Source organism: Haliaeetus leucocephalus, unplaced genomic scaffold, assembly GCF_000737465.1.
Source record: "Haliaeetus leucocephalus isolate CR32 unplaced genomic scaffold, Haliaeetus_leucocephalus-4.0 Scaffold0, whole genome shotgun sequence".
In the NCBI taxonomy this organism is placed as follows: domain Eukaryota; kingdom Metazoa; phylum Chordata; class Aves; order Accipitriformes; family Accipitridae; genus Haliaeetus; species Haliaeetus leucocephalus.
The window spans coordinates 29,622,825-29,640,603 of NW_010972436.1; the positions used below are offsets into that span (position 1 = coordinate 29,622,825).

The 17,779-nt window shown below is 40.9% G+C and overlaps 1 protein-coding gene across 1 annotated transcript in view; it reads right to left on the reverse strand.

Moving 5' to 3' along the window:
* Positions 1–17,779, reverse strand: part of MAP4 (microtubule-associated protein 4) — a 127,097-nt gene that overhangs the window by 40,358 nt on the left and 68,960 nt on the right. The window contains exons 6-12 of the mRNA XM_010563415.1: positions 17,526–17,654; positions 16,917–16,991; positions 15,495–15,623; positions 13,289–13,699; positions 13,013–13,216; positions 11,757–11,900; positions 10,777–10,947 (exon numbers count right to left, since the gene is read on the reverse strand). Coding sequence (XP_010561717.1) covers positions 10,777–10,947; positions 11,757–11,900; positions 13,013–13,216; positions 13,289–13,699; positions 15,495–15,623; positions 16,917–16,991; positions 17,526–17,654 — 1,263 coding nt within the window. The remainder of the gene's footprint in view (positions 1–10,776; positions 10,948–11,756; positions 11,901–13,012; positions 13,217–13,288; positions 13,700–15,494; positions 15,624–16,916; positions 16,992–17,525; positions 17,655–17,779) is intronic.

Here is a 17,779-nt window from a genome sequence, read left to right on the forward strand (position 1 = left end):
TGCAATCCACACGCTCAGTCGTCTGTATGTTCACACATAAGCATTGTGCTGCTCAGCCAAACACTTGCTGTGTGTAAAACAAGCAGCAACACATGAAGCCTGAAGTCTGACACTACCTGCTGAACTCACATGCTTCATTTCTTCTTGCAGTCTGGAGGAAGGAAGGCTAAAGGATAAAAAGGTGAACTGGAATATTCAGCATTCTGGCCATTGTAACTTGGCACTACAAGCTTAACATTTAAAAGGTGTGGAGCTGTACAATACTTAAACACAGTCTCCTATTTTGTACGACAGGACATTTACAGATCAAATCCCACTTACTTTAGAATTTACATATAATACATTAAAAATCCTAGTCAACAGCCAAAACCAGAATCAAAATGCACTCAACAGTGTTTCCAACTCAAAATATTACCAGTATTTGGTTATTGTAGTAGTACTTGATAGTGAGAACTGAAAAAAGGCAAAGTTAACTGAATGATACACAAGCAATGAACTAGCAACATCAGCAAGGAAAGATGAGGCTTGAAATTCAGACGTCCCCTGAAAGCTGAACATCACTACTGAGCAAATGTGTTCAACAGCCTTAGTCTGGCAGAATTTACAAACAGAAGTATATTTGTTTTGCTCCCAGCTTTTTTTTTGAAAATCAGAGTATCAAGGATGAGCAGGAATATAAAATAAAGAAAAACAAAACTTAGGAAGTCCTAGCCAAAGACTGTGGGGTGCCAGCTTAAAATGAGAGTTGCTGCATGAGACTGTCCAGCTAGAGAAAAAGCCAGTATTGATATAACACACAGTACAAAACCAACTAGGAGAAAAAAAAAAAGATGGGCATATGCAGTCAGTTACAACTGTTTTGAGCAACCCTTAAAAGAACATATTCAGAGCTATGCAGTGATTCAACAGAAGACAAAGAGGCCTCTAAACACCCGGAACCTGCAGCTACAGATCTGCAGAAATGTCCTCTGAGCTCAACTCACCTTTTAATTACAGATAGAACCGATACCTCAGCAAAACTTTCTGCTAAAGCAGAATCAAATACAAACACACAAGTGCAAAAATTTAGGGGAAAAGCAGATAATAGCAAAGTTCTCTTGCTGCTTCATAAATACGTTTAATACTGACATGAGAATTGGCTGGTGACATTGTTTGGTTTTCACTTCTCTCATACACCTAACTGGGATAATTAACAGGTCTCAATTAATGAACAGGCTGCAATATGATGTTATTCTGACCATTTCAAAAGCATTACAAAGTACCACTGTTATTATGAGGCACTTGTGCACGACTGCATTTGTGATGATAATTTCAGGCAAGATGGATGCAGTTAGTTACACATCCATACAGTCCAACGCCCCATCACGTTCACGTAGCTGATTAGCTCATATTAGACAAACCCAATTACAGTTTGGGGTCCCACAGGAGAATTACAGACATTATATGAATGAAAGGTTACTGTGGAAATGCTAAACCGACTTAATGTTATGACACCAGTATAATGCAAACCGGTCAGAAAAAGAAAATATTTAGAGAAAGGGCTTCATTGTGGCTGTAAAAGAAAAGCAAATACTGTAATTAAGCAGGGATGGCATTTCTTGCTTTTAAATGTATCTTATTTACACACAAGGGATTTAGAGCTGTTATATTGAGAAATATGTACTGTATTACACATGGCGACTGTGCCAATGGGCTGCAAAGACAGCTTGTCATCAGCTCAGCTGAAAGGACGGGCACTGGAAGGATGCCCACAGAAGGCAGCGACAGAGATTGCAATGGAAGCTTTTGAGGAAAGAGGGTAACTAAGCATCAGATGACCACTTGAACAGGCCCCTCCTATCCATGTTTGGGAGAATAATTCAGATGCATATCTGTTTAGACCACAATGTGGTTATGCAATAAGCTCTTTATTCTGCCAGCACCGAAGCCCACAGCATTAAGTACTGGAGCATCACTATAATAGACATACACGAAGATGGCCCTTTCCTGAACAGCTTATGCAAATCAAAAAACATAAGAAGATATAAAACCCAAAACACCGAAACAAATTAATTCCTTTTTTTAAAATAGACTATTCTTTAAGGACAGACTGAAGAAAAAAAATCTTTTGAAAGTCTCGATATTGAAATACAGCTTGAGGAGTAAAGGGAAGAGGGATGCTAGCAGTAAATCTGAATCAAATGGCTCAAACACTGGATGAATGAAAACCTTCCATCATTTCCTCCGTTAACCATTGCTCAACATCAGATCCCCAGCACTGTATCAGCCAGGGCACCTGCTTGGAAGTACAGATTTTAGGACCCTGCTTTTTTATATGTCATTCCTATATACATAAATCCACACAAGAGGTAGCATAAAGGCTCAGTCACATTTTAAAGGCTGATAATGTCTGATGTGTTTTGGTTATCATCTCAGCTGCCTCCTGACATTAAAAGGTATAAAATAATTTTCCAGAAGAATCTGGGGCAGTTCTTACAATGGCAACAACAAAAATGAGAAGCTGAAATACATCCGAAAGATGGATAAGGGATTAAATTCAAATTGCAAGAACAGCCTTACATCCAATGTTTCTTAACTTTAAGCTGCAAAGTCAAAATTAGAAAAAAAAAATTTACCGAAGTTTGCAGGCCTAGTTTATAAAAGATACATACAACTTCCGTCAGTGAGAGAAATCTGCAGCATCACAGTTGCCATGACTCCCAACGGAACTGTATCACAAAGCTCATACCTATTTTAGCAGTACATACAGGAGCTGATGCATTTAGGAAAGCCATCCTCTTCTTCTAGAACACACAGTGTAAGACATGGGAGCCCAGTTAAAGAGATTTTATTTACTAAATTTTAGCAGAAGATCCTCCAAAATATCTACATGCATTATTCTGATAGCAAATCACTGACTGCCCACCAGGGGAAAGAAAAATAGCTTATATGGGTGGATATGAGGTGTTGCAAAGTACGAGCTTCACAGTCTTGCCTGACAAATACAGATGAAGTGTTGGCCAAGTTCTGCTGACAGGTAAAAATATAAAACCTTTGAGCAGTCAACTGTTATCTTAACAGGGGGATGAACAGGCATGTAGAGGGCATGTAGAGTCCATGGCCCCATCAGCTTAATGAAAATCTGGACCATAATAATGATCTCCTGGATCCCTGAAGCTCCTTCTCTGTCCAGTAAACAAGCACACATGTTCATGGTCCTGAATCTCTGCACTTTTTCCTTCACTGGTTTCTGGTTTTTACTTGTTTTCACCTGATGCAAGAATTCACTGTTTCATCCTCAGATCCAGCCTAAGGCACTTCCACACCAGTTGTGCCAACTTAGGGATTCAGTCCGGGTTTTGCTGGCATTTTGCAACTCACTGAACAGCTGCTTCGTTATGAGCGAGTTGGGCAGTGGATGGAAAGTGAGACAAGCCTCAGTAACATATCTGGATGGCAAAGCAAATCTGCTTCCCTGCTCCTCCACTGCTAAGAGCTTGACTGCAACTTACGCTTTGTCACTTGGCCCAGATGTTGTGCGGTCACCATGAGACTGCCCGAAGCTATGCCAGGGGCCAGGTCTGCTGCCAGCACTCCTCGGCAGCCCTGCACCTGACAACATTTGGATTTAAACTGCTGTAGGAACATGTCAGCCAACATTTACAAAACAAGCTCAGTCATTCAGAGCTTCTCTTAAAAAAAAAAAAAAGTAAAAAAAACATGAAGTGCTGAAAGAATGAAAGCAACTGAATATTATTGAAGTCCCGTGCAAACTTAGGTCAGGCCAACTTACAGATGCAAAGTATGTACCAATTTACTCATACACTGAAGTGCTACTCTGAACCAGGAATTGTTCAACTCTGTACACACTTTACCTGTGCAAAACATTCAGGAAGAGCTTTTCTTTTTTGCATGGATCTGCTACTAAAATTCTGCTCCCTTGAATGCAGCAGTTAGCAAAGGAAAATAAAGACTTCTAGCAGACAATGGAAAGGCTTTAAAAAAATGTTTTTATAAAAAAATGCTGCCTTTAGCTTTCCCTTTATTTTGTAGCATCATGCACCAAAGAACATTACTTCTGCAAGCACAAGTTCATGCAGAGAACACCACTTTCACTAAAATAGAACTACTTTAGGTTATGCAACACTCATTAAAATTACAAAACCTTTCAAAAACCTGACCAGCATGTTAAGGCGCACTTGAGCTCTACGTTTGTTAAGTTAGTGGCTGCATCATGCAAACTGGCAGCAAGGAACTCCACAGAAATAGGAACAGGAACAAACTTTCATGCCTGATGACAAGGCAAAAACTAAGAGCACCTAAGGGCAGGGATAAACTTCCCCAGCCTATCTCAGCAGACTGCAATTCACAGAGAAGATGCCAAATCTTTCTCAGGAAGGTTTAGAATGAGCAGAAGTACAAGAATATTTCTTATTTCATCTCTATCCATACTATATTCTCCATTTCAAAATTCCTATGAACTTAATTAAATTCTATGACATTAATTCAATCTAATTTCCTGTGAGCACAGTGATCTTGTCCCCTGGACAACAGCCAGGGTAAACAGTCCAAAATGCTTACCTGTCCATCCATAGTCTCAACAGAGATAAAGTCTTAAAATCTGTATCAGTCCCACTATTGTTTTGTTACAACTCTGCTTTAGTAAAGATTATTATTCCAGAAGGAAGCACATTTTGTAGATGTAGCATTTCAAGGTAGCTTAAGATAAAGTCATTAACCAACTGCAGGAGGAAAAGTAGATGGTTGCAGTTAGCTTGAGGTAGGATTAAAACCAAACCCTGCAACATGACAGCAATTGACAACATTTCCTACCACTGAAATACTCCATTCCCTGCTCGCCAGTGGCATACAGTGCTATTTAGTGATCACAATGATTCACTGCTGCACCGCAGATGAAGGTCACTTTCAGTCTCAGATGACAAGAAGCTAATGTAACTTACCACCAAAAAGTGCACGCTTATTTAAATGTCCTACTATATAGATATGTAAAATTAAATCTGAATGAATTAAAAAAAAATTTAAAAAAAAAAATCAAGAGTCCTGGAACTTAGACCAAGCTGTCAATCCTTCAAACTTTGGGAATAAGCACTGTGAGACAGGCAAGCAGAACTAACAGCCTTTTAAGATCAGCCAAAAAACCAGTCATGCCACACTCGCTTGTGCCACATAGGATTAACAATTACGTATTCATGCCAATGGACTGACAAATAGCAAGGTCTTGCACACAAGCTGTCTGGATTACTGCTGCTAGCTCAAATCGCAAACACACACCTTTTTCTTGCCTCTGCCGGCTCATACCAGTGGGTTTCAGCTGCCTTTGTTTCTCTCTGTCTGGAGCAGCAGACCTGGCTGGCAGAGTTGGCACCCCTCTTGACTTTGTGGGTCTCATGTAGCCTTTCACCTGTTCTGCTGCTTTAACTCTCTCTTTCTTTGCCTCCTTTGCAGCTTTTTGTTCACATTCTTCTTCTTTTTCTTTAGTTGTGTCTTGCAGTTTATCTACTTCAGACTTCAATGCTGGAGCATCCTTCAGGTGAGCTTTCCCACCGTGAGCAGCATCCTCTTCTGCAGGCCGAGGATGACCTTTATTATCATCTTTAGTACTTATTTTGGTTGTTTGGGCAGCTGTCAGATTTAAACCAGCAGCCTCTGCTTCAGCTGCTTTATTGTCCAAACTGCCTGGGCACTTCAGTGAGCTCTGCTCACTCTTCTTGCCTCCATCCAGCTCAGCCTCTTCAGCTTTATTCTCCATCAATGCTTCTGCCACAACCTGCGACACAGCTGCTTCTGCTTTGCTCTCTGGTATTGCTGGAAGTTCTGGGAAAATGGACCCAGTGTCCTTCTCTCCAGAAGAGACAGTTGCTTCTAGTTTCTCTGTCCCTTTGGCATCTACAGGAGCTGGTCTATTTTTTGAATCTGCCACCTTCTGAGGAAGGTCTGAGGAAGTGCTGTCAGTGTTGTGCTTTTTATCAGTGGTTCTTATTTCTTTATTATCCACCTTTGCCGCAGGAGAAAGGTGAACTTCGTCCTTCTTTGATGCGATGTCCTGTTTAACTGAATGATCCAAAGAAAGTGGTTTACCTGCCTCACTGCCATCCTCAGAACCAGCCTCTTTGGTTTTACCATCTTCCTTTGAAACCTCTTTTCCATGCTCTTTGTGTCCCAGATTGATCGGTTGCTCGCAAGATTTCTGTGTCTCTATCTCCTTCTTAGCACCCGATCCAGGCTCTTTGCTGCTTTTCTCTGTTACTGCTTCAGGAGGAGTAAGCCCCTTACTTCTTGCACCCTCATCTGTCTGCTTTGGGAAGCCAGAAGAAACATTGCCAGTGTTACCATGGCCAGTTACTGCAGTCTGAGCAAAGGATTCGAAGTCACTTCCTTTATTATTCCAAAGCATTTGAGGGCCAACAGGAAAGTTCTTAATATTTCTGTTTTCATCTACAAAATCCATGCCTTCCATTCCATATTCCACCTCAGATCCCATGGGAGGCTGTACTTCACTCCTGTTTGGTTTTGTCTCGAGAAAAACAGGCTGCTCAGAGGCATTTTTAGCCTTTTTTCTACTTCCATCATAATCCCTCTTTTTAGATCTATCAGTAACTGTGGCCAGAGTGCGATGTGCCACTGCTGGATGCTCTAGGATAGGAAGTCCACCCCCCCTGCTGCAAGGACTGGGACTTTCTGCTTCAGACTTGTCAGTTATCTCCACGTCATGAGGTGGAAACATCTCTGCACCTGCTTTATGCTCCAGAAGAAATGGCTGCTGCAAGTTAGCCTCCATCTTTTTGCATTTCTCGTTACTACTTGTGTGTGATTCTTCTGGCTCCAGAGGTATAGCAGGAGCTTGTACTTTAGTAGTATCAGTTGGGTCATCTAGCAGACTCGCTAAAGGACTGGAATTAGTCTCTTTGCCTTTATCAAAAGGCTGAGTTTGTTTAATATATCCCACCTCTTCACCTACTGCAGGGATGTTACCTGGTCCCAGTACAACAGAGTGCACAAGACTATTTTCAGCCTTTTTGCCTTTCACATCTCTACTTTTTTTCTTAGGCTTGTCCACCACCAGTTCCTTGGTTGGACTGTGTGCCACAGCTGCGTCTGTCCTGTGCTCTGGGGGAGGCTTGGATGTATCCAGTTCCTTACCTTTATTCATGGGCCAAGTTTCTTTAGTGTTGAGTATTTCTGGCTCTGATGTCTCTATTTTATGACCTGAAAGAACTGGCTGATTAGAGAAACTTATTCTATTGCCTCCCCGTGTTTCAGGCTTTTCCAGCACCTCTTTGGTTATACTGGTCAGATTCTCCAGCAAAAGCTCTCTTTCAAAACCAGACTCCTTGTCTTTATCAAAGGTAATTTCTTTTGTGCTTCCAGCCACCTTCTCTTTGCTTGGAAGACTGCTTGTTTCTACCCCAGCATCCAGGACAGCTGCTTGCCCCAAAGGATTTTTTTCAGGTTTTTTTCTTTTCCCATCACTACACCTCTTCCTAGGTTTGTCTGCCACCAGTGTTGCATCAGAATTTATCACAACTGATTCACCTGCAGAAGTAATTCCAGCCTCTTTGCCTTTATCAGTCAGATTTACCTCTTCTGTTTTGCTGATCGTGTCAGCCATAGCAAGATGCTTTCCTTCCTCCCTCCTACTCTCCAACAGGAACGGTTGGTCTAAAGCACCCAAATCAGCTATTTTATTTTTTCCAACATTTTCCTTAGGCTCCTCTGTTACCAGCTCAATTGGCCTTTGCATTTTAGTTACATCTGATTTATTCTCCTTAAAACACTCAGCAGCAATACAGCCCCTCTCTCTGCCTTTATCACTAACACTAACTTCCTTAGTTTTATCAATTATGTGAGGAAAACTACTTAGGTCCATCTTATTCTCAAGAAAAGGCTGCTGGAAAAAACTTCTTTCACCTTTTTTACTTCTTCCATCACTGCCTCTTTTTTTTGGCTTGTCTGCATGATAAGCATGTGTAATGCTTACTGATGGATGTCCTCTAGCAGTAAAACCTCTGCCTTTATCAGGGTAAGTTGTTTCTTTTATAGTCTCATCCATCCTCACTCCATCAGTAAGTCTGCTTACATCCTCTGAAAGCATCATCTGCTCAGAGAAGCTTTTGATTTTTTTTACTTTCCCTTCACCACGCTTTTTTTTAGGTCTGTCCATCCCATGTGCAATACTGGGATCTTTTCCAGTCTGTTGCTCTAATGCAATAAATGCTTTCCCTTTGTTTTTATCAGGGGAATCTGCCACCATCATTCTGTCCACTGCTTCAGCAGAGGTGGGTTGTTTGGTTGCATCAGACTTAGCCGACAGAAGAAATGGCTGCTCTGAAAAACTGTCAGCCTTTCTGTTTTGCAAAGCAGTAACTTCCTCATGTTTTGGTAAAACTAATGGTTTAACAGGCATTTTAGTAGTATCTGTTGGGGTCTTCAATACTCCTTCTGAAGTACTAAAGTCAATGGCCATGCACTTATCGGAGGACACTGTTTTAGTTTCATCAGCTGCCTTTGGTTCATTAGGAAGCTTGTCCGACAGGGCCGCAGCCTCTAGAAAAGCAGGCTGTTTGAAGGATTCATTTTCAACCCCTTTGCTTTTTTCACAACTACCTCTTTTCTTTGCTGCTGCTTCTAGTGACCCACTGGAAGCCTGAAGCTCATGATAGACAGTGTCACTGAATGCTTCACGCCTGGGAGATGTGCATTTAGCCTCCTTACGGTTATCAGAAAGGAGTAATTCTGAAGGTTTGGTCTGTAAAGAAGTTTCTACTTTGCTTAGATTGACCGCTTCTGAAAGAGATGCCATCAGGTCAGCACATTTTGACTCCTTATACTCCCTCTTCTCATTTTTATCAAGAAAATCTCTTTCCACAGGCTTGGTTGGCCCCTCTGCTGAAACAGTTTCTCTCACCTTAGTCTTGCCTACCTGCTCCGAAGGAACCTCTTTTCTTTTGCCTTTAGATTGCAACATCGAACTGTCACCTCTCATTTCATCTGTTTTCATGACATCCTTGGTTTTTGCATCTAACACAGACTCTAACGGCATGCTGGGATTTTGGGCCCGCTGTCCTGGTGCTGGCACTGAGAAGGCATTTTGCTCATCCAAGATACGACTTCCAGTTATTATTTTAGCATCCTTTGGCATATCTGAAACTCTGCTTCCTGAGGCAATTGACTGCTCTTTGCAAGCTTCAGCAGGCATTACAGGAGAGACATCTGGTTTTTGCAATTCAACAGCAAATGGAGAATTTCTAGGAGCTTTTGACACTGTTACATTTTCATCCCAGAAGTCCATTGTTCTTGGCAGCTGATTTCTCTTTTGTTTTGGTTTCTTCTTCTTTTTTTTCACAATGGCCAGGGAACTTTCCAAATCCCAGCTCTCCCTTGGTACATCTCTGCAGCTCTCCACAAACTCCGACAGCACATTGGCTGGCTGCTCAGTTGCCTTTTTATGTGAAACCCTAGTGCGAGGGGATGTTCCAGCAACACATCCAAGTTCCACTATAGAATAGGGGTCTACTTTTGGGTCAGTACTCTTCTGTTGTGTGAGACCTATTAGACGTTCCTCTGGTACATCTGTAATAGGCACTGGTGCAGGTTTTGCTCTGCCAAACCTGCGTTCACTTGATTTGTTAGCTTGCCTGATTTGTGCAGTAGGTAGACCTGGAATACAGGAAGCCTGCTCAAACATCGAAGCAACTATTTGCTTTTAAAAAAATTAATAAATATACTATATATATATGTGATCTTAGCCATCTAAAATAGTCCATACAGTCATATATACAGAATTTTCCAGCACTGATACCACACTAATTCTAAAGCCACCTCAAAAGGGCTGGGATAGACATTTACACGCAAAACCTATTTAAACTACTATTGATAAATACATCAATGCTATTTAAAAATACATAATTCCTGATACATGCTCTTACCCCATCAAAAAGCAACAGTTCTTGTAAGGACATGCTATCGCTTTTTAAAAATGCATTAAGGATCCATTTTGTCTTAGCAAGACAAGATAACAGATACACTTTTTATATGTCTAGCTGGCATCCTTCCAAAATGTGAAAATAGAGGTTTAGTGGAAAGATGAGACTAGGGGAGAGAGAAGGGGGAGTGAAAGAGCTAAGTTTCCCCCAGCACCCACGGTGGAAGCAGCGGAAGGCAGAACTTCCGTAACAGAAGTCATTTGCTGTACTCCATTATAGGCAGCATGAGGTTTCCTTAGCTACAAGCTACTGATTTAAAGAGAGCATCAGTCGTTTGTCACTTAGCCCTGGCCCAGAAATCAGCCTCCAGTCACAAGTGTAAGCAATAACAGCTCATTGGAGAGGCTGGGTTAGTGGAGCAGGAAAAAAATTACATTTCCCTTTGGTAATTACAAAACTCAATTTGGAAGGAGGTCTTCACTAGGAATATTGTAATAAGAATTAATGGTCCTTTTTAATACCAAAATAAAAAGCTAGTGGTAATAGCAAAAAGATGGTGAGCTTTTAAATTCTACAGCGGAAAAGATACAAGCCAGTCCCAGTGATAAAGTACTAGTAGCACCCATATTGGGGTTTTTAGTCTGGTGAACGTGGAGGGGAAAAGAATATTTAAGAGCACAGGGATTAGAGGCAAAGTGCAAGCAGAATCACTGATGAATGCAAAGAACCACACAGCTGCTTGGTGCAAAAAAAGATTTCTGCTTGCTCAAGTGGCAACACAGTCAGTAGGAAAAGGTGAATAGTTCACAGAGGATATTTCCATTTTAAAATTGAATTATTATTTGTATTCTACCTGTGGGCTCTTGCAGGGTTTTTTCTTGCTGAGGCTCTGCATGTTGGACATGGTTGTGTTCAGCCTCCTCCTTTTCTTTCTCTGTAACAGTAACATCCACAGTAGTAACAGATTTTTCTGGAAGGATATCTTTATTTTCTAGTGCAACGGCTTCTTTTACTTCTACTGGAACTGAAATACGAAAAACACGAACAGAATGCTTCAGTTCTTAGGAAGGCAGGCAACCTGCAGTTTAAAAGCAAGCCCTTGCAAAGGGTATAGGTTTTATTTTATTTTTAAAAGGAATTAAGTTTATAAGATATGGTAGTCTACCATGTATTATCTCCTCACAATCCCATTTTAAGCAGCAATTTTATATTTTGGCAGACATACCAAGGTGGAGGCAAAACATGAAGCAAAGACTGTGTTAGGGCTTAAGCACAGGGTAAGGGTTTGTTTGGGGTTTGTTTTTTCCTCTTTGTAATCAACCAAATGCAGACTGTACTTGCTTCCCGCTGGAATTCAAATCCAGAATATACTCCATTATCAGTCTGGAGTCCCTATCTAATGCTAATCATCTAGTATTCATAGATACCTTAGAATATATTCATGCAGACACTACAAAATTCCTAGCTACACATAATTATAACAAGTTTTAATTTGTAAGACATAATTACATTGGAGAATGGTTCTCTATGTAATTAATTTTATTTAAATTTTGAATAGAAATAAAAAATATGACAGACATTGGTACAACAACTAGGGATGAGGAAGAAAAAGACAAGTTATATGATGGTAATTTCAAATGTTAAGTCTACCATCTATTTATAACAGTCCCTGTGTTAGCACACACTAATAACCTTCTTGAAATTAAACCTTTGTTGCTTTTTCCTTGATAAGGAGGAGAACAGTGTCTCTGAGAAAGAACTTAGGTGGTGGGGCAGAATTTCCTGATAGCAAAGTGCTGGCTCCAGTTTTATAATGTGGTTTGCAGTTCTCACCTGCAGGTTCTGAAAGATGGTTTGTCTGTTCAGGAAGATGCTCTTCATGGTGGCTGGGAGGTGGTCTGCTGTCTTTAGCTTTCTCTAAAAGATCAACGCAAGCTTCTGGGACTTTTGATTCTTGTTCCACATTTGCAGTTGCTTCTGCAAATGGAATGTAAAGAATAAAAATTCATATTATTTTTAATTTAGATCAGATTAAGCAAGATAAAAATCATTTCCTCACCTAATTCTTCTCTTTCACAAGAAGCTAAAGGTTTTTCTCACTTTCAAAACACTGGTAATCTGCTTTTTAGGATCACTTTCTACCAGCTTTCCCCTCCTGAAAGCCTAAGTGTTTTGCTAAAGCATATCCGTCCTGTATTATTGCCTCTCAGTTACTACATTTTAGTAGTAACTAAATTTTAGTAGGGATTTTTTGGTTAAAACTTCTCTCTTGAAATTTATTCCTGTCATTAAACTAAAGAGTATTAGAAGGCAAGAAAGAAAATATCTTACTCCAACTCCTTCTGCAATCAATCCACATATGCTGCCTCTGCCCAGTACTATTTGCTCTATTTGGACAGTAATTTTCCCTCCAAAAGCATAGTGTCCTTTGGGAAGTCTATGCAGCACAGCAAATCAATTGTCCACCACATGGAAAAAACGAAAATGCCCGCCTCGCCACTTCAACGCCTATAGTCATTCCAAGGAAATGTCACAAAATTATCAACAAAGCCTAAGAGTCTACTCAGAAACCGTTTTCAAGATAAGCACTTTGTTTGAAAACATTGTGTCTTACAGGATCTGTGTAGATTTCAGTATAAGCTGAGGATGATAGTGATACAAAAATAAGTACTAACAGGGATGAACTAAAATGTCTCTATGGCTGTCGTAAAAAACATATATCACTGCTAAACATGCCAAGTCAAAAAAAACCCCCAAACCCAAAAACCAAACACCAAAAAAGCCATTAAGATACTCTAGTTTTATATTTTATAACCAAAAACACCTCATGAAGCACTTCCTCTGTCTGTATCTTGACAGCAGAACTGAGCTCTACGTAAGATGTTTTGTGCAAGGCATAGCATAATCGTAGCTACTAAAAAACCATGCTTTTTATTTGACAGTCTTACAATAATTGTGCATCTGTGTAGCCATCACTATGTGCTACCAGGAGTGTTGCTGCTAGTGCTATGCCAACTTACAGTGGCCTTCTCACACCACTTGCCATGCTATTTCAAGCCTGAATGAAGCTTTCAGGCATACACGCTCACCTGCGGGAGGCTTGTCGGAGGGTGACTTGTCTTGCTCAAGAGAAGACTTGGATGTCATCAGCTCTTCAGATGCAGCAATCTTGGTGTCAGCTGCAGAGGCAGACTTAGCCTCTGCAGAGGCAAACCCAGAATCCATGGCAGGAAGAGGCTTGGCTTCTGCTACAGGAGTAAACCCAGAATCCATAGCATGATGATGGTTGACTTGTGCTGCAGAGGCAAACTCTGCATCTGCTGCTGGTGCAAACTCAGAATCCATACCATGATGAGATTCCACATCTGCTGCTGGGGCAAATGCCAAATCCATAGCATGGTGAGATTCCACATCTGCTGCTGGGGCAAACGTCAAATCCACAGCATGGTGAGATTCCACATCTGCTGCTGGGGAAAACCCTGCATCTTCTGCTGGGGCAAACTCCAAATCCATCGTGTAATGGGACATAGCATCTGCTCCTGGGGTGAAGCCAGTATCCGCCACTGGGGTGGATGCAGCATTGATAGCATTAGGAGACTTGGCTTCTGGGGCAGGAGCAAACCCGACATCCATAGCCTGAGGAGGGTTGGCTTCTGCTGCAGGTGCAAATCCAGCATCCAGAGCTTGAGGAGGCTTGGTGTCTCCTGCAAGAATGGACCCAGCTCTTTCTGCAGAAACAGACATGACATCCGAGGCAGGAACACACGCTGCATCTGCTACAGAAACACAGATCACAGAAATCAACAAAATATATAGAATGCAAATAGCTGACAGTGTGGTTTTATGACTAGAGAAGACAGTGCTTTCACTCCCTGTCTTCTTGTCTTGCCGCATCACTTACTCCCCCCCAATTACGCCAGTGCACGCAAGTTGTACTAGTGTTCATGACACTCCTCAGTGCACCCAAGTGCTTTTCCTACTGCAGCCTCATGTGCCTTGTTTTGTTTCCTTGACTGCAGTGTTAGACATCCATCTGCTCCTAACGTACATCAGCCAAGAGATGCACTGTTTTCGTTTAAAAACTACCTGATGCTACATAGCTGGCAAGAGACCAGAGCTGCTGGATCCACTGCGACCAACACATTCCACAGAACATATACAGGAATCACAATGAGGGTTTTTTCTTATATAGGACACAGAAACTTTTGGTGTCATCTTTATGAGCCCAGCTGTGTATTCCAACAATGGGGAAAAAGTCCTGAAACATTCCAGAGCCATACACATCTCATTTTAAATATTGTTTATGCTGTTCATGGGTGGTATGGTGCTGCAACTTGAGCAGAAGCATTGGTACTCTTGACACAAAAGACACTGCCATCCAGTGAATCACCAACTGCCCTTTATTCTTTCATGCCCAACTTGGCCTCATTCATTTTTTACATAATATCTACTAAAGACTAAGCTGTTAGTTTCAAAATAACATTTGTCAGTTCACAGTACAATCAAGCCGCTGCATTTAAATTCGTGTTTTCATAAAATACCCTTAAAGAAGTTTTTTCAGTCAGTTTTAGTTTGACATTTCAGCTGTCTAGAGGCAATTTTTTACAAATTATCAAAAGCCAGAAGCACTAGATTTCTCTTCTGCAACTATTAATTTCAACAGCCCCAAGCACTGCCCATACTCTGTGTAATGCAGCACAGTGACCTGAACATCTCGGATATACTGCTGAGTAGATATTAAAAAAAAAAAAAATTTCTACTGTTTGTTGGAGTCACATCTAAAAATATCCTCCCAAACAATGGGAAAGATATTAAATCTTAAATTAGATACTTAAACTGAAAAAGGTAAGAAATTAGAAAAACGGAAAAAGTCCTTTTTAAAGTAGCACTTCAGGATCCATTTAGATAAACCCAATATTCCAGTGAAGCAAACCAAAAAGATCCATTATGCACTAACCCCCATTTGGTTATTTGGTTTTGCCTTCTTTTTTTCCCTGAAGTGATATCATGATCCTCTCCAAAATAAAATTTAAAGATTGTGATTTTACAGAATAATAAGACAGTAAAGAAATAGATATTAGAAGTAGTATGGATGCTCCCTGGTGAATCATGGAAAGTACTGGAATAAAGCATAAAGAAACTGGACAAAGACTAGTGCAAAATGTACCATGAGTGTGATGCTCTATATAAATTGTATATAAATACCTTAAAAACTCTGTTTTAAAGAGAGTCTTTAAAACGGACAGTTTTTAAGTTATTTCTATATAGCATCAGACTCATGGTATAACCGTGTTCTTGACACACCTTAACATTTTTCTGGAGCTAAAATTCTGAGAAAGAAAAGAATCATTAAATCAGTTACTGGACTGTGACACAAGAGTTGGAAAGTCAAATAGTCTTGCTATTTCTCACCAACGCAATTCAGGTATCATAAACCTTTAGTCACAATGGAATTTGTTAATATCTTGCTGTGTTTCCTTCAGAAGAGGGAATCCCATGTCTTTCCACCATTACGGCTTGCTCATGACAGGCCTAAACCCTGCACCAAGCTTTAGACCAGGGCAACTTTACCTTTTGATCCATCAGTAGCTTCAGCCCCTCCTGGGGATGCTGTTACTGCAGTAGGAACAAAACCAGGAGCCACTGCTGCAGGGCTTTCCGGCAAATTCAGCTTTATTGCTTCAGTCACTGTGGGGGGCACTGGGCATACAAAACCAAGCTTGATTAAGCACTCAGAAAGATCTTAGCAAACAGCTTTCTATTCTGGAGTTGCCAGGATGTGAATCACCCTCTCAAGGTGCTGCCTGTAGCAGCAACCCTGATGAGTAAGCTTCCCCCACTTCAGCGTCCCAGTTGGATCAGACCAAAACAGAACCAGTTTTTATTGTCAATTTTCAGAAAATTAGTTTGTGGAATACTTGGGAAAACACTTGTATCTTGAGAGAAGCAATTGCTGTGACAAAGTTTAGGAACATTCAGTTACAAAGCAATCCAGTTCTACCCTGAGCCCTCGGCAGAGCCAACAGCTCCAGAAACACTTTCTACCTAGGACTAGTGTTAAACTACTCTCCTCTTAGCTCGTTCACCAAAATCAGCAATAGAGATCCCATTATGGATCAAATATAGTAATACACATACAACTGCAATGGAATTATGTCTCAATGGAGTTTCAAAGATTTAACTGTAACCAGAATCTAAAGATTATTGGACAGAATACACAGGTTTGCAATTAGAATTTAGTTTAAAATTCTGTTGATTATGCATGAGCCAAAATTATGTTTGTTGGCACCCTCAGCTGCACCGATCCTTAGAAGCAGTAAACATGAGTGCTCTGACTTAGTGTCTACAAAGACTAGAATTCTTGACAGCAGTAAAGTTCCAGTTTTAGAGTTTCTTTTCAAGAGTAAATTTTGTTCACCCTATTTATTATTTTAGTGTCAAGCAATGCTTGAACACACATCCCAACTGAAAATTCAAGTACCTTCACTGTAATGGAGACGCACAGAATGGAGACACAGTCTGGAATCCACACAGCTTGCTGCTGAACATATTTTTTTTGCACACATCTACATCTGCTAACTTAATTCCCCAAAACCCATGAAAAGGGCATGCTTTCAGTGGGGTAAAACCCTGCTACACGATATGCCCCCAAAAGGGCATGCGACTAATTCTACTGACAGTCGGGCTTGGAACTGCATATACTAAATTTGTTACCCTAAATTAGAAGTAAACAGTCTATAAAATGCAGGGTTCTCCCCATCCCTTACAGCACTAAACCAGAAAATGCGTGTCAAGTAACATTTCTCTAAAACATGCATTTCTATTGTAAATTGACTTGAGAACCAGAAACAGTGTTGTTCTTGGTCAGATCCCACTTCACTTCTTTACAGCCTTATGTTTCTTGAAAAGGCAGACTAACGGAAAAGCTCTGCTTCTGCTGTTCAGAAACTCTCTATAGACAGTTCCTGCAGATCAAGTGGAAACTATTTTTACCTGGTGGCTCAACAAAGAAAGAGGCATCTGGTCCCGTCACATCATGCGGAACTCCCATCCAATGTTCTTCAGGCACTATGGAAAACAAACACATTTAGTCCTGCCACTGACACTAACACTGCTCTATTTTTTCAGTTGAAGGTATTGACTCTGCTGTTTTGTGAGTTCATTCTCAGGTAACTTCTCAGTTCCCTTTAAGAATGGTACCAGAACATCATGTTCTTCTGTGACTATTGCTAGTGAAAGCTTGCATCAGAGAATAGTTATACAACAGCACTGACCCCAGGACCCAACAGAGCAGGTTCTTTGCTCAATTCTTTTGGGCAACTGGCTCTCGGTGGCCCTGCTTGAGCAGGGGGGGTTGAACAAGATGATCTCCAGAGGTCCCTTCCAACCTCAGCCATTCTGTGATCTCCTAACATCTTCAGAACATTCACACTGAACCAAGAACCGTCATTGCCAACACAATACTTTCTAATCTTGACTCATTTTATGTATCAACTCCCCCACCAAGATTCTTTAGGACTAGGAAACCAAGATTTTCCAGCTGCATACCCTTCAAACCCAGCTAGCAAGACAGACAGTAACAGCAAAACATCTGTTTCTTACCTGTTTTGTCTTGCAGAAATTCTGCAGTTGAATCCAGGCCAATGAAGGCTGATGGGTCTAGAGCCTCTGCAGGAGAATACAGGGGCCCCAAGAAAGGTTGGTCAGGTACCATCATGGATCCATGTGGTGCTGATGAAATAAAAGGCTGTTTGTTCATCACCACAATAGCCCCAATGACTCCCCCCCAAAATTTAAAGTCTATACAACACTTGGAAAATAAACTATTCTGTTCTGCTCACAAGCAGCTTAGATAA